The sequence below is a fragment of the Trachinotus anak genome, unplaced genomic scaffold (assembly GCF_046630095.1).
Source record: "Trachinotus anak isolate AG129_WGS33_773 ecotype Australia unplaced genomic scaffold, CSIRO_AGI_Tana_v1 ptg000009l, whole genome shotgun sequence".
In the NCBI taxonomy this organism is placed as follows: domain Eukaryota; kingdom Metazoa; phylum Chordata; class Actinopteri; order Carangiformes; family Carangidae; genus Trachinotus; species Trachinotus anak.
In genome coordinates, this window is record NW_027273860.1 from 339660 (window position 1) to 365051 (window position 25392).

Below are 25392 nucleotides of genomic sequence, written 5' to 3' on the forward strand. Positions count from 1 at the left end.
GAGGTTTTTCGTTGCCTTCAGCCAGAGGAACAAACAGCTGACTTCATCATGTTCATCATCATCAGTCTGTCTCTGTCTTCGCTGCAGGGCTCAGTGTCCTCCATCTGTCTCATTAAACTAGTGGTACTATCAGAATTAGTGCTAACAGGACTAATGATAATATGAGTAAAAACATCTCATGACTGAGAAGTTAAACCAAACCAAGAGGAAACTTCCTGTGTGTCACTGTTATTAACTCTTCTGTATCAGCTCCTTTTATATCATCATCTGATGTCCCTTCACAATAAAGCTCCAGAGAAACAGAGCTTCATAGGGAATCCTCCTGTTTTTAAGTTTCCTTCAGTATCACGGTGATCCAGAGATGTTGTCTGAACATCAAGATTCACTGCAGACAGGAGTTAATAGATGTTAATCATAATATAAGGATAATGTTATATAATATATAATTTTCTGGCCAAATACATGTGTTTTATTTATCTGTTCTTTCTCATATGTTTCTTGTGATTATGGAATAAAGACATAATTACCAGTTACTTTTTTTTTCTCATTATGTTGTATCACGATTTTTAATTTGATTCAATTTAGTCATTAACAACATCATCATTAATAAAACAAGAAAAATAACTGAAATGTCAAAAAAATCTAAAATGAATCGAAACGTTGAAAAACGATTAACATTATAATTCACCTGAATTATAAACGAGTTTGCTCATTAATCAGTGAGCTGGTGTGACAGTCACAGACGTTGATGTAAATCTGTGCAATCGTTTCTGACCGGAGGGAAAACGTGTGCAGCAATGTGACAAAAGCAGTTTATTATTTTTCTGATGGAGAATGGAAATCAATACAAGCCTGAGCTGCCTTCAGTGTCTCTCACTAGGCTGTATCGACTGGCTTCATGTGCGTGTACGGTCCCTGAACACAGCACGGAAACATTAAATCAGTTGAACCTCTGCTCTCATCTCTAATAAAAACCTGAAGCTTCACCTTTTCACCCCCATCTGTAACATGCATCCATCCATCATCCATCTATCATCTACCTATCATCCATCATCCATCCATCATCCGTCCATAATCCATCTATCTTCCATCCATCATCCATCTATCATCCATCATCTATCCATAATCCCTCTATCATCCATCTATCATCCATCAATCATCCATCCATCCATCATCCATCTATCATCCATCCATCTATCATCCATCATCCATCCATAATCCATCTATCTTCCATCCATAATCCATCTATCATCCATCTATCATCCATCAATCATCCATCCATCCATCATCCATCTATCATCCATGCATCTATCATCCATCATCCATCCATAATCCATCAATCATCCATCTATCATCTATCATCCATCCATCCATCATCCATCCATCCACCATCTATCATCCATCTATCATCCATCCATCCATCATCCATCTATCATCCATCCATAATCCATCAATCATCCATCTATCATCCATCCATCCATCCATCCATCATCCATCCACCATCCATCAATCATCCATCTATCATCCATCATCCATCTATCATCTACCTATCATCCATCATCCATCTATCATCCATCCATCCATCCATCCATCATCCATCCATCCACCATCCATCTATCATCCATCTATCATCCATCCATCATCCATCCATCCACCAACTAGTGTAGACCACACTGCTGTGACTGTACACTGTGAAAGTTCAGACTGATGACGACAGTTTCACTGATCTACTCAGATCTGAGCTTTGACTGGTGGTGATGGACTTTATGTATTTCATGTATTTAATGTTTACTTGTATGAATGAGTGTTTGATTTTTTTCTGCAGCTCCTGAAGCATTGAAAACAAACCCACAGGTTGTGTGGTGTGCAAGTGAAGCTGCAGTGTGATGTGGTGTACAGGAGAGTGTGTGTAGTTTTGTGTTACAGTGTTCCAGTATCAGGTCAGATCATTTTACTGACACACTTAGACTGATGCTGTTAACTTCCTCTGAAACTCCATCTGTAACCAGATTTACCGACCACGTGAATCATAACATCATCCTGAAGGTGTGAGAGGGCAGAGGGAGGGGTGGAGGTCCAGGAGAGAGGTGTGTGTGTGTGTGTGTGTGTGTGTGTGTTTTGACCAGAGTCTGAACCCAAAACTCATTGTCTTTAAAACGTCTGTCAGGAAGTTTGGAGTTCAACTTGGAGTCAGTCACAATTTCACTGTTTGTATAAACAACTGCTTTGCATAATTAAGTTATAAACACAGATAGACAGGCACACACACAGATACACACAGACAGACACACACTTGCCTTACATTAGTTGTGATTCCTCAGTCCTTCACCCTGACCTAAACCTGGTTCTAACCTGAGCCCTAAAACCAGGTCTGAACCCTCAAACAGAGCTTTGATCAGTGTCCTCACAACGATGGTCTAAAACTCACACTGGTCCTCACAGTCCACAACTGTACAAGAACACACACACACACGGATAACGACCTGTTACATCTCTCCCTCTATTCCCAGTATTGATCGCCGTATTGATCGGCTGCAGGCGGCTGATCGTCTCCGTCCAGAAACACACTCCACTTACCACTGATTACCACACACACACACACACACACACAGTTAAACATCATGTGGATGAGTAAATGGTACAGAGTAATCAGATTACTGGTCTGTTTTCCTTCAGTATCTTTGGACTGCTCCAGACAGAGACGTGGACGTGTTCAACCCAGTTCACCATCGGGTCTCACATCCTGCTGTCAGAGCCCTGGACCTGGACCTGGACACCTGAGCACAAGCTGCCACAGACTGTGATGTTTCCCTGAGGAGCTGGTTGAGACCAAAACCTGAACTAACACAGATACTGGACTCACCACACTGTCCTGGTGTCTGTCACACAGAAACGATGTCCTCCAGGACCCTGGAAACGCCTGGAAACTCCTCAAAACACCAAGGACACCTGGACAATCTGGACCCTTTCATGCACCACCTGAAAGTCCTCCAAGACCCGTAGAGCGTCCTCAAGGTCCATAGTCAAGTCATTCAAACGTAACCCCCCACACACACACACACACACACACACACACACACACACACACTAATAACCTAATCTGTCAATTACACACACTATGTTCCGTCAAAAACTGCAGATCAATAAAGTTTCTCTAAATTTCTAAATGTGGTTTTATGAGGCAGATTCAGGCCAACGGACCAATCAGCTGGCAGCTGCTCAGACTGCATGATGACACATTAACCCTGCCTGTGTGTGTGTGTGTGTGTGTGTGTGTAAGCTCTGCAATTTGACCTGCTGAGAAAATCGATCTGCATTAACACACACACACACACACACACTCCTGTTCTCTCTGTTTAAATGTTATGTTCCTTCATGTTTCTTTATTTTCTTTGTTTATTTTGGTTTTTTTTGTGACATTTCATCTTTGATCCATTGATTTTTTATCAAAGACAATAATTATCAAACTGAACTGGTCCCTAAACTCCACCAGTGAGGTCAATGAGGTTAATTTGTGTGTGTGTGTGTGTGTGTGTGTGTGTGTGTGTGTGTGTGTGTGTGTGTGTGTGTGTGTGTGTGTGTAATAAGAGTGTAATTGATGGCTTCCAGTGGTTCAGCCCAGAAATAATTAGCTTTCTGCTCTCGTCAATACTCTCTCTCTCTCTCACACACACACACACACACACACACTCTGAGTGTATTGATCTCTGTGGTTTTCAGCTGAAGAGGAAACACTGTTAAATCATTCTCAACAGGAAGTCTTTACAGTGTTCACTCAAAACCCCTCAAGGCCCTTGGAATCTTTTCAAAGACCCAGAAACCTCTTCAAGGATGGATGTGTTGTCCTCAAGGTCCCTGGAATCTCCTGGAATCTCCTAAAAGTTCAGTAGAAATTGTGACAGAACTCCTGGAACCTCTTCCCAGACTCCTGGAATCTGCTCAAGCACAAACAGAAACTCTCCAAGGTAACAAGGAACCTCCTGATCAAGGACGGTCCAATCTTCTCAAGGGCTCCAGAAATGTCAGTAATTAGAGGAGGAACTCCTCAAGACCTCTCGCAAGGTCCCTGGAATCTCCCCAAGGACCATCGGAACCTGCTCAGGTACCTCTCACACTCCTGGAATCATCACAAGGAAACAAAGATGTTTCAAAGACACTAAAATCCATCACACGCCATTACCCCACTCAATGACTCCACCCCTTCATGACCCCACCCACTACTCACTATACTCTTTATGACCCCACCCTCCGCCTGAGTCCGGCCCAGCAGGCTCACAAAACAGTCTTGACACTTCAGTGTGTGAAATGAAGATTTATTGATGATGAAATGACACAAACTTTAAAACTTCAGCTGCTGTGATGATGTCAGAAGTCCAGACCACGTGGATCCACAGCAGTCCTTAAAAACCACCATGACATCATCTGACCTCAGATATGTTACATCCGTCTGGCTCGTCATTCACAGGTTTCACATGGAGGGAAATGTTTTCGTCTCTTTCTCCTGACATGTTGATAAAAACCAGAACCTCCTGAAAACAACGAGACTCTGGTGTGGAAACTCAGAAGCCTCCACTGACTTCATACTGTTAACTCCAGGATTCTCCAGGTCACAACAGGACTTTCAAGAACCACTGAAAAATAAACCAATGCAGAAATTCCAGGGTATTCCAGGACCCTGCTGATATTCAGTCAGTGTTTTCAAAGCAGAAATAAAAACCTTTAAAAACATGAAATAAAGTTGACTGAAGTCGTCCTGAGCAGAAAACAAACGAGCCGACGTCTCCTCTGCCTACACCCTGATTGTCCTTAAAACTGAACTGACGGATGTCCTCCTCCTCCTCCTCCTCCTCCTCAGCCCTCCAGCTGCCACTGCTGCATCTGCGACGCATCACATATCGCCATGGAGACGTACCCCTTGGGCCCAATTGGCTGGGCAACAGAGAGACACTGACCAACTGAGACCTGGTAGAGCCGGTTAGATTTCTACAGGAGAGAGAGAGAGAGAGAGAGAGAGAGAGAGAGAGAGAGAGAGAGAGAGAGAGAGAGAGAGAGAGAGAGAGAGAGACATTATCAGTCTATCAGGTCTGAAACAGGGTCAGTCTGATCCCAGAGTCCTGCACTGAGTCCTCCTCGTGGTTCAGGTTCAGACTGAGTCAGAGCTGCTGGAGTGTGTGTGTGTCAGCGTCTCACCCCCAGGCTCCACTGCTGTGAGCCCCCCGAGCCGTGACACTTCATCAGTCTGGGGGGGTCAAAGGTCCTGACCTCTGACACATCCAGACACAGCAGACCTGCCAGGACCAGCTGACCCTCCTCATCATAGGCCCAGTCCTAAACACACAGTCACATGATGTGTGAAGCAGAGGCAGGGTTAAAGGTCAAAGGTCACGGTGCAGAAGGCTGACTGATGTGTGTCAGTCTGGGTCAAGCAGGACTACATTGTGTATTTGTTGTACATGATCATGTGGTGAATCACCTGTTCGGGGTCACGGGGGTCACATGGTCGCAGGACCACAGCTCCGCCCTTCTGACTGGCTCGGCCCTGGGCCACGAGACAACGCCCTGTTGCTAGGTTACGTAGCTGGAAGATGGTGGACGTGTCATTTTATTTAGTTCAGTGTTTACAGTTCATATATAACTACATATTATTAATGGATAAATGGATGAATTAATAAATGAATAAATTGATAAATGGATGGATGGATGTATGGATAAATGGATGAATGAATAAATGAATAAATGGATGAATAGATGAATAAATGGATGGATGGATGGATTTATGGATAAATGGATGAATGAATGAATGGATGGATAAATGGATGAATGGATGGATAAATGGATGAATGGATGGATGGATGGATAAATGGATGGATGGATGGATAAATGGATGGATGAATAAATGGATAAATGGCTAAATGGATGAATGAATGGTTGAATGAATGGATGGATAAATGAATGGTTGAATGAATGGATGGATGAATAGATGGATAAATGGATGAATGGTTGAATGAATGGATGGATAAATGGATGAATAAATGGATGAATGGATGGATGAATGGTTGAATGAATGGATGGATAAATGGATGAATGGATGAATAAATGGATGACTGGATGAATGAATGGATAGATGGATGGATAAATGGATGAATGAATGGATGGATGGATGAATGGGTGTGGGGGTTCAGGTACCCGTCCTCTCTGCAGGACTTTGGGCCGTCTCAGACCCTTGTTGATGAACAGTGGTGGCTGCTGCTTGTTGCCATTGGCAACAGTCTGCATCTCAGGGTAGACTGTGTCCAGGTACCAACGAAACGAGTGACACTGTAGCCGCTTCCTCAACTCCACACGCTCGCTGATGTCACCATAACTGCGCTCACGCAGCTCTGGACGCAGAGACAGATACTGCTCCTGATTGGACCACACAGACACAGGAAGTGAGGTCAGAGGAGGCCTCAGATGCTTAATGGATCACAGCTGTGTGTGTGTGTGTGTGTGTGTGTTTACCTTGTACTCATCCATCCATACATGTGCTAGCCGCAGGGAATTGTGGGCCATGGTGTCCTGCCCCCCAGGTGAGCCGTAGGGCCGCCTCTTCCTGAAGATATGGCCGACTCTGGAGCAGGGGATGATGAGAAGCTGTCCTCCACACATCCAGATCTGAGCCCCACACACACACACACACACACACACAGAGTAATGATGTCTGTTTGTAGCAGGCTATTCACTACTGCCCCCAGTCTTTATGTTAAGCTAGGCTAACATCTCACTCTCACAGAGAAAAACAGTATTTTCCCAAAAGAATAATGACACCTTCACTGACAGTAAGTAAAACAGTGTTTTCACCCTGAAGGAGATTTCCAGGTTCTCCCCACCCCAGATGTCCATGCCAGCATCATATTGCCCAAGCTCGTTAAAGTACTTCCTGTTCATGGCAAACAGACCGCCTGCCATGGTGGGAGACCTGGGGGGGGGGGGGGGGGAATTAGAGGAGGGGTTTTAGTTTGGTGAGAAATCTGGATGATCTGTTGGATCAATTTTCCTCAGCTTGTTACCTGATAGGTCCAGTGCCTCCTTCGGGCCCATTGAGCTCTGGGGGAGGGACGGGGTCCCATTTGAAGTGCAGCCCCCAGTTGAAGCCTCCCCTGACGATGGGGGAGGGCGAGTAGGCGAGCGTGTCAGCTGAGATGATGTCGATGACGGGGCAGACGACGGTGCGGCGGTCCGCCTGGATCGGCGCCAGCAGAGGCTGCAGCCACACCTGGTTCACCTCACAGTGACTGTCCAGGAAGACCAGCACCTCACCTGGACACAGGAGCTCAGGTGAGACTGCTTCTAAAGGACTGGTTACCAGTCATTCAAAGATACGGAGGCCCCACTAGACCAAACTACATCTGTTCATGTGATGAAGTCACAGCTGAGGCAGGTTTTTAAAATGTCAAATCTGTCTTGTGAAACATGGAAGGTGAACACAGAGGTAGGGAGCAGGGAACAAGGAGGCAATGTGTAGGCAGTAAGGATGTAGGGTGTAGGATGTAAAAGGTGGGTGTTCCGTAGGGAATGTACAGACTGAAGAAAGAGGAAATAAGGATCTGATTTAAAGAACATTTAGGGAGTTTGGAATAAGGATGCACAGCCTAAGGATGTAGGATATAAGAATGTATAGATTAAGTGTGTAGGATGTACCAGTAGCATGTGAGGCTCCTATCATGCGTCCTCTGATCAGTCCTTCCCTTCTCTGGTTCCTCACCAGCTTGACCTTCCCCTGCAGCTCCTCCCTGACGTATCGATCCAGGTCGTCCTTCAGCTCCTCTGAATCAACACAAACACAACTCTTGACAAACACACAAACACACAACAGGTCTCTGCAGCTTCCTTCTCCCAGAGGAGACACAGCATCTGCTGGGACCTCCACAGTGTGTATGAGGTGGATTCAAGGGGCGGTTTCTGTGTTTCCAGAGTGTTACCGAGCTCGCTGTGGTCGTCCACCAGGATGATCTCGTGCAGCAGGTAGGACGGCGTTCGGTCCAGCACACTGTGGACGGTCCTCAGCAGGGCAGAGAACGCCTCATTGAAGAAACAGATCACTACACTGGCAGAAGGTAGAGCCAGAGGATACACCTTATCCTGACACCTGCAGAGAGGTTCAATATTGTTGTTGTTGTTAGATCTGAAAATACCAACAAAGCTGAGTGACATGAAGAAGAACAGCTGGTGGTGAGCAGCTTTACTGAGCATCAGCTGCTGCCTTTTAATGTTGTAACACACACACACTAATCCTTCAGACAGCTGTCAGACTGGCAGTGAACAGCCAGGTCAGGTCTCAGGTCATGTGATCGATGTGTGTTGTGTCTGATCCTGTGCTGGTCTCAGCAGCACCAGTAGTTCTTACTGGGAGTCTCTGGTGTCGGGCAGCTCTCTGTGGTAGCCCAGTCTGGTGGAGATGAGGACGTTGAAGGCGTGTCGGTGGTACCCTGTGTCCCTGACCTCCTGATCCGCTTCGTTAAATATCATCCCTGCAGACAGACACAGCATCAGAGACAATCAGCTGATTCCATGTCCCCACAGTCTGACCACAGACCCTTACCTGCACCTGCACCCGACCCCGCCTGTTATCTGAGCTACGCCTTGGGGCTGCAACCATCAGTCGACTCAGAGAAATTAAACAACACCTCTTTTGACAATCTGAGTCTCATTTCAGTAGTTTTTTAAGCAGCTTCTCCAACATGAGGATCTGAAGCTTCTCTCTGTTGACAGGACAGTAACCTGGATGTAACTGTGGCTCTGTGAACAGGTTTTATCTCTGTCTGAAAACAGCATAAACACAATCTGCCCAATCTTGGTCTAAAAAGACTAAAACCATTATTTGAAGATCAAAATAACCTCTAATTATTTTTTTTACTTAACTGAATAATCAATTAATCAACTAATCATTGCAGCTCCTCAGACTTTTCATATTCCCTGCAGCACCTGAACACTCCCCAGTCTCTCACCCATCTCTGGCGACAGCTCCACTCCCTTATTGGCCGGCAGAGGCCGATGCCCCGCCCTCTGGTCGGCCAAGCCCCTTGTGATTGGCTGGCTCCGGTGCTGCAGGGGGGTCCTGTCGTGGCCGGGCTGGGCCCCCAGAGAGAAGTAGAGGAAGAGGAGGACGGACCAGGTTGCCGAGGTGACGAGGCAGCCATAACAGAAGTACCGCAGCGTGACACTGGCCATGGTGGCCGAGCGAGCATCGCCTTACATTACACTGCAGAGACAGAGACACACAGAGAGAGAGAGAGAGAGAGAGAGAGAGAGAGAGAGACACAGAGAGAGAGAGAGGGAGAGAGAGAGAGAGAGAGAGAGAGAGAGAGAGACACAGAGAGAGAGAGAGAGAGAGAGAGAGAGAGAGAGAGAGGGACACAGAGACAGAGACAGAGAGGGAGAGACAGAGACACAGAGACAGAGACACAGAGAGAGAGAGAGGGAGAGAGAGAGACACAGAGACAGAGACACAGAGAGAGAGAGAGGGAGAGAGAGAGAGAGAGACAGAGACACAGAGAGAGAGAGAGGGAGAGAGAGAGACAGAGACACAGAGAGAGACAGAGAGAGAGAGATAGAGAGAGAGGGAGAGACAGAGACACAGAGACAGAGACACAGAGAGAGAGAGAGGGAGAGAGAGAGACAGAGACACAGAGAGAGACAGAGAGAGAGAGAGAGAGAGAGAGAGAGAGAGAGAGACACAGAGAGACAGAGACACAGAGAGAGAGAGAGAGAGGGAGAGAGAGAGACACAGAGAGAGAGAGAGAGACACAGAGAGAGAGACAGAGACACAGAGAGAGAGAGAGAGAGAGAGAGAGAGAGAGAGAGAGAGAGAGAGACACACAGAGAGAGAGAGACAGAGACACAGAGAGAGAGAGAGAGAGAGAGAGAGAGAGAGAGAGAGAGAGAGAGAGAGAGAGAGAGACACAGAGACACAGAGAGAGACAGAGAGAGAGAGAGATAGAGAGAGAGGGAGAGACAGAGACACAGAGACAGAGACACAGAGAGAGACAGAGAGAGAGAGAGATAGAGAGAGAGGGAGAGACAGAGACACAGAGACAGAGACACAGAGAGAGAGAGAGAGAGAGAGAGAGAGAGAGAGACACAGAGAGAGAGAGACAGAGACACAGAGAGAGAGAGAGAGAGAGAGAGAGAGAGAGAGACAGAGACACAGAGAGAGACAGAGAGAGAGAGAGATAGAGAGAGAGGGAGAGACAGAGACACAGAGACAGAGACACAGAGAGAGAGAGAGGGAGAGAGAGAGACAGAGACACAGAGACAGAGACACAGAGAGAGACAGAGAGAGAGAGAGATAGAGAGAGAGGGAGAGACAGAGACACAGAGACAGAGACACAGAGAGAGACAGAGAGAGAGAGAGATAGAGAGAGAGGGAGAGACAGAGACACAGAGACAGAGAGAGGGAGAGACAGAGACACAGAGACAGAGAGAGGGAGAGACAGAGACACAGAGACAGAGACACAGAGAGAGAGGTGATATTTGTATGTTTCTTCTCCTCGTCTGTTTTCATCTGTCGTCTGCTCGTGGCTCCTTCTTCTCCACTGACAGGTTGTGTTTCTATGAATGTTCTGTCTCTGAGGGTCAGAGCAGTGACTGGACCGACTGAGAGTCCACTGACAGTTTGGATGGTTCATGTTTCTCCTGGACTCCGGCTGATCAGCAGATTTACCGGAAACAGCAGCTCAAATATTGACAGAGGGGTCAGAGGTCACAGACTGACACCTGTCACACTGTGAGAGCCTGCAGCAGCTATAATATTTTATAACAGCGCTGTTTGAAACAAGCATGTGATGACCGTGTCACAGTGGGCGGTGTCACATGACTCCTGGATTCAGGAGGACAGGAGCTCAGTCCCAGAAACGCAGGCACAGGTGTGCTGATTATGCAGCTCACACAGGTGAGGTCATTCAGTGCTTGTCTCTGGTCCTGAGCTGAGTGAGTAGTTTACTCCGTTTTATTTGTTATTCCAAGTCATGTTTCTTTGTCAGTGTGAACTCTGACTCTGATCTCTTTACTGCATTCTGACGTTATTCTGGTCTGACGTAGAGATGTGTCAGTGTACTGACATGGATGATATAGATTTGTGTGTTCCCCTCTCAGCTCTCGTGTGTGGGAGAATAAATGCTTTAAAGTAAAACCTGCTGACTTCTGCTTCTCCAGCCTCTTGTAAACTGGTTAATTATTCTCCATTTAAAAACTGATGAATCACAACTGCACAGAAACTGTCCTCAACATGTCACTCATTTACTTTAAAGAGTTTGTTCTGGATGAAATAACTTCCACACTTGATGTCATGTGAGTAAAAAAAGAATCTGATTCAGCTGGATCTCCTCTTCAGAGCAGCCAATTCTCTGTCCACCAGAACTCATCTACCAGAACTCATCTTTTAGGAAGAACTCACAGTCAGAAATACACCGAATAGCTGACACTGACCCAGAGGGATCAAGAGTAAACGTTTTAAATTTCAGTATATATACACTAATCTGCTGTGTGCCGAATTAAAGAGAGGACCTTGTTGATTCAGAAAAGCCACAATTTACTCTGCATAATTAACGGACCACTGCTAATAGTTAATTTAACTATAACTTCAAGGTTTTTTAAACGGAGATTCGGATTACGTTTTTTAAATGAGGAGCATACTGGGTCAAGGATTGTAAGCAGACACACGGTTTGTAAAGCTGCTTATCTGTAACACTTTAAATCTTCATTTTGAGTAAGTTGGGGTCAATTTCTTACACCAGAGCAGTGGTTACAGTAAGAGATTAAAAATTAAAATATCCAACGAAGACAAAGTGAAGAGAATAATAAACCCAGTGAAAGACGCGTTGACATAAAGACAAAGACGATGGTGTAGCTAAGCTTTTATGAACCAAACGCTGGTTCATTTATGAACCGACTCAACTTGATGTCTTTGCCAAATTAACGTTTTGAAGAGAAAAGCAAACCTCAGATGTGCAGGAAAACCGTGTCCGATAATGGAACCCGTTAGCGTATCGAGCGTTAGCTAAACTCCGAGGTGGGATGTGTCACTACGAGGGCTTAAGATGGTGTTAATTTCATCCCAAAATAGAGTCGCGTTATATAATGTCCAACACTTTGGTCTCATGATTGAACTCTACTCACGGTTCATTAGCTCGTAGCAGTTTGCTCAGCGGCACTCTGGCCGGCTGGTAAAGCGCCGTCCGGCTGCAGGTCGGTTAGCCGCTGCGGTTAAATTTAGAGTATTTCCAATGAAGTTCTGACTGTGGCTTCTCGCAGCGGCGGATGAAGTGTTTACGTCCCCTTCGCCATCACTGACCGTCCGTGAGTCTGCAGAACCGACACAAGTTTCCTCTCAGACAGCATTAAGCCTGGTAATACACACCATGTGACTTCCTGTCAATACTTCACAATAAGACAAACCAGACACCTGTTAAAAGGAAGGCTGTTCAGGCCAGAACTTTTCAAAATAAAATACACATTGAGGCTTTTGAACACAGTTCCATATTATACATTGTGAGAGAGATTGTGCAATTTTACTGAAGTCAAATAATTTATTTGACTAATTATTTGAATCAAATGATTATTTGACTTCAATATAAATAATAATAAAATATTTGACTTCAGTGGAACTGGACTTTATTTTGTTACTGTTCACATGTGGCCGCTGTTCTTCACAACCAGGGAACTTGGCGGCCTCCCTCTGGCCTTTGTGCCCGTGTTAGTCACAGGTGGAGGTGGCTTTGGACGGAGCTGCCCTCATCCTGTTACAATACTCTGTCTCAGGCTTCTCAATCTTACTGCAGATCTTGTGTAGAGATGGATATGGTCACACCCATGAAAATGAAATATATTTACATATTTCTAGATTCTGGTAAATTGATACATGATATCATGATGCATCTTAAAATATCTTTTTATTAACGTGAGTCATTTATGATTTTCATGTCATTTGTGTTATTTTCTTAGAAAGTCGTTATTTATTTATAAGCATCAAACCACTCACTGGTCTTTGTGCCCTAAAAACCTTTTAAACCTTTTGAAGGACAAATGGCCTCGTCCCTAAGGGGCTGAAACTCCCGGCCTGCCGCTGAGGCTGGTGGGAACATCACTAGTTCTGCTGGTGTTCGATCATAAACCAAAGTACTGGACAAATGAAAATGTTGACCTGATGATGGCGCTGGATGATGTCGTTTTTATCGATTATCATTTCTTATTAATCTTCAGTATTTATCACATACAGTTTTATCTGTAGCTTTTCTGATTTAAAACTTTCTTTTGTCTCTTGCTGTGAACCTTCGGCCTTGCAGTGATAAACTGAAATTATAATTTTATGAATGATAAAGTTGTATTGAATTGAACAATGTGAGACAATGTGAGAGTCCCAGGTAACAGTGACCCAACCTGAGCTAAAGACCAGTAAATATTATTAATTTTAATGGAATTAAAAAACATTATCATGTAGATTAATCATCTTCACCACGGTTAATGTGACAGTCCCACATTAATCTTTTCAACATTGCTGACTCCTGCTGGTAGAATAAAAAAAAGACAGCATTTGATAACAATCAGAATAAAGAATAAAGAAGCTGTGATCACAAAGATTCTCCACATAGTAACGTCAGATCTGATCGTCTGCTGCGTCCGCTCTGCTTCTTTTTATGTAAAAGACACTGAAGAAAAATAAAGTGCATCAAAACAAGTGAACCAACAAACTTCATTCAAACACCAACACTCAGTTCAATTTATGGTCTGATGTTTATTCAAAAAACAACTTTATTTAAAAGGTCTGTGAATAATGAAAAAAATCAAATCAGGAGTCACAGATGTTCAACAGTCTCTGACTAATCATCGTCTGATTAATCAGCATCTGATTCTGAAGCTTTTAGAGACAAACTTCAGGTTGTTCTCCAGAATCAGATTTAATTTCTATCACAGTGAAGTGAAAACCTGCAGATTCATGAAAATAATCATGGTGTAAAGTTCCTCACTCTGTCCTCACTCTGTCCTCACTCTGTCCTCACCCACTCTGTCCTCACTCTGTCTGTCCTCACTCTGTCTGTCCTCACTCTGTCCTCACTCAGAACCAGGTCCAGGATGTGTTTAGCTTAGCTTAGCACAAAGGCTGGAAGCAGGGGGAAACTGTTAGCCCATTACAGCACTGATGAAGGGGCTGGGTGAACTCAGGATGGTTTTCTACTTTACCTGTTTACAGTTTATCACAGCAGCGTCTAGTGCACATTAGAGGAACCGCAGCTCTGAGGCTGACAATGGGACTGGATCAGACCAGTTCAGACCAGTTCAGACTGGTTTGGGTTTAGTCATTCTAGACCAGGTCTCTGAGTTATTTCTGTGTGAACAGGGCTCCCAGTGTGATCCCAGCTGCTCCTAGTACAGCCAATCCAAACACTGTCCTCAGAGACCAGAAACCAGCTGGAGGTCTGGACTCACCATACAACTCCACAAAGGCATCCTGGGAAATCAGAGAGAGACAAAGGACAGGAAACACACTGAATCAGCATTTTTGTCTTTGACAGATCCACAAGTGTGTGAAAGATGTGTGTTGTGTTAGTGTGAAAAAGTCAAATGTGTTATGAAGCTGAAGTTTGGTCTGGATGCAGATTTCCACTTTCATAATTAATAAAACACAACACTGATGTTATTTTAACATAGCCAATGTTTGTTGACAAGCAAAACAACATGATGATGTCACAATGTCACAGTGTACTGGGTTCTAGTCTCGGTCCTGCACATTTTCATTTTAACAACATAAAGGTGGTGTTTCTGAGTTTGTGTTTTGTCTTGTTTGTGTTGTGCCTCAGTCAGATGACTTGGTCTATATAACAAACTCTGACACCAAAAGTCTTTGATAATCATCCAGGACAGTGAAACTCGTTACTGCTCATTAAGCTAAACTGAGACGAGCCTGGTTGGACAGGCACAGGTGAATGAATCAAACTGCAGCTGTAACAGTGATGATGGTGATGATGGTGTTGGTGATGATGATGATGATAGTGATGGTGATAATGATGATGGTGATGATGATGATGATGGTGATGGTGATGGTGATGGTGATGATGATGATGGTCATGATGGTGATGATGGTGATGGTGATGATGGTGTTGGTGATGATGATGATGATAGTGATGGTGATGATGGTGATGGTGATGGTGATGGTGATGATGATGATGGTCATGATGGTGATGATGGTGATGGTGATGATGGTGTTGGTGATGATGATGATGATAGTGATGGTGATGATGGTGATGGTGATGATGATGATGGTCATGATGGTGATGAAGATGATGGTGATGATGATGATGATGATGATGATGGTGATGGTGATGTGATGGTGATGATGGTGATGGTGATGGTGATGGTGATGGTGATGTGATGGTGATGATGATGATGATGGTGATGATGATGATGATCAGAATCAGTTTTATTGCCAAGTATGTTTCCACATACAAGGAATTTGTTCTGGTGATTGGTGCAGTTGGAGGTTCTTGGAGGTTCTTGTAAACAACAGGTTTACACAGTTTTAGTTTCTGCCTGTATGTGGGAATCAGGTGGACCATGACATGGTCAGAGTGGCCCAGTGCAGCCCGGGGGACGGCGTGATAAGCACCACTGATTGTGGGGTAACAGTGGTCCAGAGTGTTCCCCTCTCTGGTCGGGCAATTAACAAACTGTCTGTATTTGGGCAGTTCATGACTGAGGTTCCCTTTGTTAAAGTCACCAAGGACAATAACTACGGAGTCCGGGTTGGTCCGCTCCACACACAGTATCTGCTGTGGCCTGTGGTGGGATGTAAACACCGACCAGGATGAATGAGGTGAACTCACGGGGGGAGTAGAAGGGCCTGCAGTTTATGATGAAAGTCTCCAGGTCAGGAGAACAGTGCTGCAGGATCACTGTCACGTCTTTGCACCAGCCACTGTTTGCATAAAAGCAGATTCCTCCACCTTTGGTTTTGTCGGACAGCTCTGTGTCGCGATCCGCTCTGAAGAGCTGGAAGCCGGCCAGCTCCAGCGCAGAGTCCGGAACCATCCACACAGCCACGTCTCCGTGAAGCACAGGACGGCAGATGAAGAAAAGTCTCTGTTCCTCTGCACCAGTAGCTGAAGTTCATCCAGCTTGTTGGGCAGTGAACGCACCTTGGAGAGAAAGATACCTGGGAGCAGTGTGTGGAGTCTGCGCCGGCGGAGACGTGCAAGCGCACCGGCACGTTTTCCTCTCCTCCGGCGTTTCACTGCGAGAGCAACGGTCAGTGACCTCTGACCAAAATGTCCAATAATTCCACAGGTGAGTCGAGAAAAGTGGAAAAAATCTTCTCTGGTGAAAGAGCTCCGGAAACCAAAGCAGAAAACTGAATTTATGATATTCATATGATATCATAGGATATGATGATGATGGTGACTGTGATGATGGTGATGATGATGATGATGGTGATGGTGATGGTGATGTGATGGTGATGATGATGATGGTGATGGTGATGTGATGGTGATGTGATGATGATGGTGATGGTGATGTGATGGTGATGTGATGATGATGGTGATGTGATGGTGATGGTGATGGTGATGTTGGTCATGATGATGATGATGATGATGATGGTGATGTTGGTCATGATGATGTGATGATGGTGATGATGATGATGATGGTGATGGTGACGATGATGATGATGGTGGTGATGTTGGTGATGATGATGATGACGGTGATGATGATGATGGTGATGGTGATGATGATGATGATGGTGGTGATGTTGGTGATGATGATGATGACGGTGATGATGATGACGGTGATGATGATGACGTGTGTGTGCTCATGCTACAGTAAAGTATTTTCTTGCTGTGGAAGATTCCTCTGGTGTATTTACACTTTCTGCTTGTGTGGTCACATAACTGAGACCTACAATGTGTGTGTTTGTGTGTGTGTTGCTATAGTGATTGTGTGTGAAATCAGTCAAGCAAGTAAAATGTTGGGTTCTTTCCCTGCATGGTGTGTGTGTGTGTGTGTGTGTGTGTGTGTGTGTGTGTGTGTGTGTGTGTGTGTTGATGTGGAACAGTAATAATATGATCAGGGGAGAACCCTTCTCCAGAATAGTTCCTCCTGTGACACAACTGATGTAGAACCTCCTCTTACAGGTGTCACTGACTACAGGCTGATTCTGAGGCTGTTGTCACCTGTTGTCACCTGCTGTTACCTGCTGTTACCTGCTGTTACCTGTATATGAGTGGACACAGAGTCAGTGTCAGGAACACATTCAGTCTGACTGTTGCATCACCAGCAGCTGTGATCAGCTGTGATCAGCTCCTGTCTGCAGTGTGTCCTGATGTTCAGATAACATCACTGTTTCACTGTGATACTAAAGGAAACTTTAAAACAGGAGGATTCTCTATGAAGTTCTGCAGCCTCTGTTTCTCTGGAGCTTTATTCTGGAGGGACATCAGAGATGATGATGTCACACTGAACCAGATCAGCAGGTTCAGGTCTGACTCGGTCAGCACTCTGAGGATGAAGACCACCTTTTCATCTGTCTTTTGCTGAATCTGAATCTTTGGCCCTTCAGTGGAAACACAAACCACAATGCACTGGAGGAGTGGATTGTGGTCCTAACCACCTCGTTAGGGACGATCAGCTGACGTCATCAGCCTCAACCCGTTCTGCACATGAAGCTAACTGATGCTTCAAAGTGGGGGAGGGGTCATTCTGTGAAGTGAGGACAATGTTCAGACTTGAGAATGAGAAAGTCAACCCCCCCCAACACACACACACACACACACACACACAGTGACTGGATGATTGACAGTCTGAAGTTTAATGAAGAGAAAGTTTTGTCAGCTCAACATCAGTCTGAGTCACACTTCTCTGAAACCATGAGTCACATGGAGGGAACGTGTGTGTGTGTGTGTGTGTTTTGCTGAGTGGACTGATCAGAAACAAGGACATGTTTTACCAGCAGGGTTAAACTGGGGTTGTGAGGAGGGGGGCCTAGGGGCTGGGGGCTGGGGGCTGGGTATGGGTGGGGTGGACAGTTCTCACAGGGACTATTTCTTCAGCAGAAAGTAGTTCCTCTGTGTTCTGTGACCGTTCCGCACCACAGACTAAATAAAAATTTCAGACACAGACGTGTGAAGAGAATCTGACCGAACAGAAACAGGTTCTGGTTTATTTACTGGTCGTGATGTGAAGAAGACTCACATATGAAGCAGCTGCAGAACAGAAAACTGTGTAATGATCAAACAGCAGAAACAGACGTGTGGAGAATCTAAAGAACCTGAGCACAGCCAGATCAATAATACTAATAACAACAGTAACAATAATAGAAGGGCCACACCTCTGTAGACCGGGGCCATCTGCAGGATGTGGCCCCTGACACACACACATATATACAGCTCTGTCTCTGTCTTGATGGAAAATTTTGTCAGTGAATTCTGAGAAAGTAGCTCAGCTCACCACTGCCTGTGTTCTTAGAGCTGACAACACACACACACACAAGTTGACCTGAGGCGTGTGTGTTTTCAGTTAATGTTCAGGTGGTGAAGAGCTGGTGGTTTGTCCGACATTAACACTGCAGCATATGAAGCTGTGTGTGTGTGTGTGTGTGTGTGTGTGTGTGTGTGTGTGTGTGCATGCTGGTCTTGTTATTTAGGTTGAACAGTTCTACAGAAACAGTCTGTCAGCTGATCTGAAGCCTGAGGCGGAAACTCAACCACAGTGATTACCTGGAAAGATATTTCTAGGTAACACCACACACACACACATACACATACACACACACGCACACACACACATGCACACAGACACACACACACCTTCACCGGCTGTAGATAAAACTGAAGGAAACCACTGCGACAGGAGAGAATATAAATAGAAAGTAAAAGCTTCTCTCTGTGTTCAGGGGTTGCTCGCTTGCTTACTCTCTCTCTCACTCACTCAGTGACACACACACACACACTGTCTCCACTGCTTCATTTGCTGAAAACCAAGCCTCTTGTTGGTCTGATCCAGATTCTGTTAGATTTTCTGACAGTTTTCAGTCAAACATCAAACCTGGCTGTGGCAGGAGCTGAAATGACATGAGGGTCATATGCTGTCAGCCAATCAGAACGCAGCACAGGCCTGACGTGATTGTGTTTTTATCATGTTACAGATTGTGTCTGTTTCTTGAGGTAATCATGTCAGAAGTCTGAAATGGACTGACACCCTTTAGGTTGTTAATGGGGGGGTTTCCCAATGGAAGTTTGAAATGGATCAGTCAACAACCAGTTGGTCTTTTAAACAGGTTTTTAATCAGATGTTTTCCTAATGTTAAGTTTGGAGCAGAGTAGTTAGCAGGCAATCGATCTTTAATCAGAGCTTTTCAAATGGAAGTTTGGACCAGTTAATGATCAGTTGGATTTTAATCATATGATTTCCAGTGGAGGTTTGGTTGTTTTCTTTTTCCCATGTCTTTGCAATGAAAGTTTGGATCAGTTACTGGTTTATTTTTAAATCTGAGGTTTTTCAGGTCAGATGAATTTTGATTTCTACAAGATCTCTGATGACATTTGAACCAGGCCCACAGTCAGTGAACGTTTCATGAACCTGACAGTTAGTTAATCTCGTCCTTCAGTCGTCCTGAGTCCACACTGAGCTGTTTCTGTCTCTGTGTGATCAAAACAGTCTGTCTGCAAACCTGTCGCAGTCCACACACACACACACACACACACACACACACACACACACACACACACACACACAGTCTCTCTGCAGAGTTTTAGGGATTTTCTGCACTTTGCATATAATTTGCATTTGAACCAAAATACTCTTCTGTCTGTCTAGTGTCACATCTCATCTCTCTCTCTCTCTCTCTCTCTCTCTCTCTCTCTCTCTCTCTCTCTCACACACACACACACACACACAGTATGAAAAGTATGATGCAGTGTGAATGTGATTCATTTCATGTTGAACTGCTGCATGTTTATATTATTGCACAGCTGTTACTGCTTTCTGATTAATTATTACTGGCTGTTCAGATGATGGTGTCCCGTTGGCTGATGGTTACGGCACACACATAAACACAACGTCTCTGGTTCGATTCCCATCTCTCTGACAGCAAAACTTTAAAAACCTGAAGAACCTGGGGAGCACAAATCTACCTTAAATCTACCTTAAATCCTCATTGAATCGTCCCTCAAAACCCCTGAACTACCCAGGGGTTCCTGGACACTTGAAGGACTTATTGGGGACCCCTGGAACCTCTTCCTGAACCCATCAATCACCAAAGGATCCTGGGAACCCATGAAGAACTACAACCATCAACCTTGCCCTGGAACCCCTTGAAGGACCCCTGGGATCATTTCAAGGACTTGTGGTCTTTGATAGTGTACCAGAAGAGCCTGGAATCCATCAGTGACTGTTGGAACCCTGACAACCCTGAACGCTGTCCTGGAACTCTTTCAAGGGCAACTGAAACCTAACCAAAGGCTCTTCAATCCCTCTCAAGCATGCCTGAATTATTTCAATGACCTCTGAACACAGGGCTACAGGGTACATTTCAAGGGCCACTGGAACCCCTTTAGGAACCTTAGGAACCTCGGGAACCATTCTGTCCACCTTGCAGCCCCTTCAAGGACCCCTGAAAACCTGTCCCTACCCTGGAATTTCATTGTGGGTCTCTATGGGATTGGACCTAAAGCTGTTTCAAGGACTTCTGAAAGCTTGTCCATCAAGGACTGCTGGGACTTTGTCAACCCCAAACCCTGTCCTGGAAGTTCTTGAAGGACACCAGGAACCTTGTCTAGCTTACCTGAACTTGATTAAGAATCCTCAGAACCCCTTCAAGGATCATAGACACCCTGTCAAAGACCCCTCAAGCACTCTCATTTTTCTCCACGTCCTGTTTCAAAATCCAAATTCTGACACGACTTCACTGATTCACAGTGACGAGTGGATGAATGAGTGAACGCTTAGATCCTGGTTTTGTGGTGTTCGGTTTAACAAAGGGAGCAGTGGTCCTGCTGACACACACCGGACTGACTGCAGTTTCCCGTCCAATCAGCTGATTTAACACAGACCAGGGGAAAAATTTCAAAATCAGAACATGTGAGATGGAGGTGAGGGCAGAGGAAAGGAAAAAGGAAATGGGTTAGGAAAGAAAGAAGGAAACAAGGAAAGGAAAAAGAGATATGGAAAGAAAAGAGGGAAGAAGAAAAGAAAAGAGAACAATCAGCATTACGCTAATTTGAAAACTTAACGTAGTCTGGTTTATCAAGAACTAGAGAAAGAGAGGAATCATCGTCTTCCTACCCATCCTCCGTTGTCTTCTATCCATCCCTGGAGCAGCGGTGAGTCCAGACTCTCCTCCATCCACCTGGCAATGTCGTCCACCTGCCACGGCCTGCCCGTCTTGGCCACCTCAGCACTCAGAGATCCTCCCAGCTCCATCAGGGCCACAATGCGTCCCCAGTTCACCCCGTCCCTGAACAGCTCCTCCCTGACCGTCATTAGGCTTTGCCGTCGCGCCAAGCGGCTGCCATCCTCGCCGCCATCGCCACACAACAGCAGTACCGATACCTGGGCCGACAGGTTGCCATGGTAGCGGCGCTCCAGCTTGTCACCGGCGCAACGCAGGGCCACCTGTAGCCGGGGCGGGGCCAACCAGGAATCTGGGAAGAGACACCCATTGTCCAAGGAGGAAATGAATGATGTCATCATGGCATAAAGGACGTGAAAGAAAGAGGGATCAGATTACACAAGGAACAGTGACATCATGTTACATCACAACACAGAAAACAGTCATGTCACATGACCACACGTTTTCTCTCCGTATGATGTCATCGTTATCTGTTTTTGCTACTATTACTATAACTAGTACAAGTATTAGTAGTAGCAGTAGTAGTACAGTAGTACTTGTTGAAGCGGCGTTAGGCAGTTGCTGTGACGTTAGTAAACTCCCTCACCTTGCTGGGCGTCATCCGGAGCCGCGCCTCGCTGTGGCGTCCTTGCTCGCTCAGATCTCGACGCAGTTGAAGAAGCCTCATCCTGTCTGTGTTGAGTGTCCGGTTGGCGTGGTGATGGCGGGAAACGCCAGGCCACGCCCTTGTTGAGCAGCTTGTAGCGGAGGTAATCCTCCACGATGTCCCGGCTGGTATAGGCGGTACCCATCGCCCCCTGCAGGCCAACTGCTGTTAGAGCTGATAACCTGCCACTCCACACGTCATCATCCTCCGAGATCGTCCAATAGGAACACAGAACCTGATGACGTCAGCAAGCACTTCGTTGTTAAGATGGACGGTGGCACTGAGGTAAAAACCCGCCCTTTAATCCAACAAGGCTGCGTCACGAAGTGTTTCCAACAGGAAGCAGTTTGAACTCTGAGCTGAGGAGGGTCCCGGGCTGGACACGCTCTTCTCTCCTTTCAAACCGAATCCGTCTCATGTGAGAGTGAAGCTTCAGGCCATGATCGATAAACACCCAGCATTATTGATTATCGGTTGATGGAGGGCCGGGTGACGCGGTCGTCATGAAGACCCAGTTCAGCTCTGAAGAGATTGAAAGGAGAATCCAGCATGGTGCTGAGGAGACGGGGCTGAAGCCCGTCAGCTGATCGGGGGCAATGACGATCGATGATCGATATCCGGAGGAGCAGAGGAAGAAATATATTCCAGGAATCAGCAGCTGAGGCGGCGGGTCCGGGTGTGTACTCCTCACTGCACGTGCAAAACACACACACACACACACACACACACACACACACACACACACACACACACTGCCGGTGGCCACGCCCCCTTTGTATGACGGCGGGATTCCCCTCCAACGAGCCTCTCGCTGCCAGACTCCCGCCAGGAAACGTCCGAATGAGAGCGGCCGCGATGACGGTGTGATGATGATGGAGGCTTCGTGTTTCTCCTAATCTGGAAATGTCCCGGGTCTGTCCCGGCTCTGTCCCGGCTCTGTCCCGGCTCTGTCCCGGCTCTGTCCCGGCTCTGTCCCGGGTCTGTCCCGGGTGTGTGTGTGTGTGTGTGTGTGTGTGTGTGTGTGTGTGTGTTCCTGCCTCTCATTCATGCCCTCACAGTCTGGGTGCGCGCGCATGAGAGCGTGCACGTGATTTAATTTTGATTTGCTTGACTTGTGTTTATTATTATGAGTAGTTGTTTATACAAGTAGTATAGTACATGTAGTAGTAGTAGTAACATTAATAATAATAGTATTTATTAGCAGTATTATTATGATTAGTATTAGTATTAGATGTTGTAGTTGTAGTAAATAGTTTTAGTAGTGGTATTTATTGCAGTATTTGTAGTGTATTACCATTTTATCAGTAGTTCTAGTAGTAGAAATAGTAATATTAATAGTACGAGTATTGCTGTAGCATTAACAACACTACCACTAGTATCGGTAATAATAGCATATTAATATCACAGTGTATACATATCCGTTGTAATGGAACATTTTGAATCTACTCTTATGAAAGGAGTCCTGTCTTTCCCCTGCATTCACTCTGTTGAGTCTTCTCCAAGCGGCCTGTCCCTGTAAGAAGCTGTTTGTCACAGGGCCTGTGCTGAAGTGGTGTCTGAGAGGACACTTTGGACGAGTTCTCTGACGCCACCCCCCACTCCTACTATATCCTGCTACTGTAAACCTATAACTTCTCCTCTTTTTCTCTGTCTTACACACTCTGCAGACTGCAGCGCTCTCTGTACGATTGTGTAACACCTTCTTTGCAAAGAATAAAACTCAAAACAGACACTGTGTCTCCAAGGTTTTATTTCAGGCCTCATCACACAGATTTACATACACAATGATAGTAGAAGCTGTGTCAGCTGTAGTAGTGGCAATAAGCCTAGAAGTATTATTATTGCATTAGTAGTAGTGTTCTTAGAAGTGGTAATAGTAGTAGTAGTATCATTAATGGTAGTAATACATAGAATTATTTCTGCTGCTAAGTATTATTATACTTAGCAGTAGTATCACTTGTAGTTACAGTAGTATTAGCCGTAGTAGTAGTAGTATGATGAAACAGTGGTAGTATCAGTAGTATTAGAAGTAGTAGTAATAGTAGTAATTATTGTCCCTTGTCCTTGTACATATTACACATGACAGAGTAACAGTCTGGTTATTTCTACATGTTTATGAAACTTTACGGATAACTCAGTGACGCAGTATTTCTCCCTCTCTCCCTCTGTTCATCCTTCACCTGTGTGTCTGTTACACACTGTGTGTCACATAAAGTTTGTTTAAAAAGAAAAAAAGCACCTCTCTGAGTTGTTGTGAGTTTGCTGCAACCTGCTGGAGTCTTTGCTCACTGCACAGTGGCTGCTCTTCCACGCTGTCTCAGTCACACGCTGTTAACATCCTTTTATTGTCTCAACATTTCATACGAGCACATGTACATGATGCAGATTAAATCCACTGGTATTTGTCCCAGCATCATGGAGGAGAGTCACAACATTTACTAATTTACTTTGAAGTCCAAGTTTGAGGTATTTATACTTTACTTGAGTATTTCCATTTTCTGCTGTTGTGTACTTGTACTGCACCACACTCCAGAGGGAGATGTGGTACTTTTATCTGACGGCTGCTGTTCCCTCTTCAGATGAAGATTTAACATTAAAACAAACATGAAGAACTTTAAATGTGATGCTTCTATGTAAAGAATTATCAGTTAATTCTAATAATCAATGACTGCTTCGATAACTGATCGACCTTATCAGTCATGTAGAGAAATGGTTTCAGCCTCTCACACGTGACAATGTGCTGCCTCTCAGACTGATACAACACAAATCATCAATAACCAGCAGATAAATAAATCCATCGTTAAAATGCTGCTGCGTTTACATGGGTGTAGAGGTGAAGATGATGTGATGATATGTGTCACAGTGAATACTGATTGGACCCTCACATGGTTCCTCCCTCTGCTCTGAATGATGTGACCTCAGAACCTTAAAGACAAGTTTCACTCATGTACTTTTACTTCAGTAACAGTTCGACTGCAGTACTTTTACTGTGTGCTTTGAGTACTTTTGCTTCAATTAATCATCTGTATGTTACAATACACATGTATGAAATAACTTTACATTGTCAAACATATATGTACACAAATATGAAATATATGTGTATATGTACAATAAAAACATGAAAAAATATAAACAAAACTTAATATAAATTAGAACAGTCTGTCCCATACGAATGTGTATGTTTGTATTGTAGACATATGTAACATAAATATACTATATCATCACACAGTCAGTATATGTTGATATTATAAACAGAAGAGAAGAAACATGATTAAAATTAATGGGAAAAACATATAAACATATAATTTTTCATATGTATGTTTTAATAAATGTATATATATATAAAACCTATTATACCATATAAGAATTCATCATA

The 25392-nt window shown here is 44.9% G+C and overlaps 2 protein-coding genes across 3 annotated transcripts; both read right to left on the reverse strand.

Moving 5' to 3' along the window:
• Window positions 1-4297: 4297 nt before the first annotated feature.
• Window positions 4298-12388, reverse strand: galnt11 (UDP-N-acetyl-alpha-D-galactosamine:polypeptide N-acetylgalactosaminyltransferase 11 (GalNAc-T11)). 2 transcript variants are annotated; one of them, XM_071484263.1, is made up of 12 exons: window positions 12157-12388; window positions 8988-9241; window positions 8387-8510; window positions 7962-8128; window positions 7681-7806; window positions 7050-7299; window positions 6841-6958; window positions 6502-6654; window positions 6187-6405; window positions 5474-5578; window positions 5191-5328; window positions 4298-4983 (listed from the first exon to the last, which is right to left on the reverse strand). In XM_071484263.1, the coding sequence occupies exons 2-12, from the start codon at window positions 9208-9210 to the stop codon at window positions 4852-4854; spliced, it is 1755 nt and encodes a 584-aa protein (XP_071340364.1). In that variant the 5' UTR covers window positions 9211-9241; window positions 12157-12388; the 3' UTR covers window positions 4298-4851. The 2 variants fall into 2 exon arrangements, with proteins under 2 accessions (XP_071340364.1, XP_071340365.1); XM_071484264.1 differs by lacking the exon at window positions 5191-5328.
• Window positions 12389-12548: 160 nt separating this feature from the next.
• On the reverse strand, window positions 12549-23133 carry LOC139624902 (apoptosis regulator Bcl-2-like). Its single transcript, XM_071484299.1, has 3 exons — window positions 21957-23133; window positions 21304-21662; window positions 12549-14485 (listed from the first exon to the last, which is right to left on the reverse strand). Exons 1-3 carry the CDS (start codon window positions 22159-22161, stop codon window positions 14357-14359), a joined length of 693 nt encoding a protein of 230 aa, XP_071340400.1. The 5' UTR covers window positions 22162-23133; the 3' UTR covers window positions 12549-14356.
• Window positions 23134-25392: the final 2259 nt, after the last annotated feature.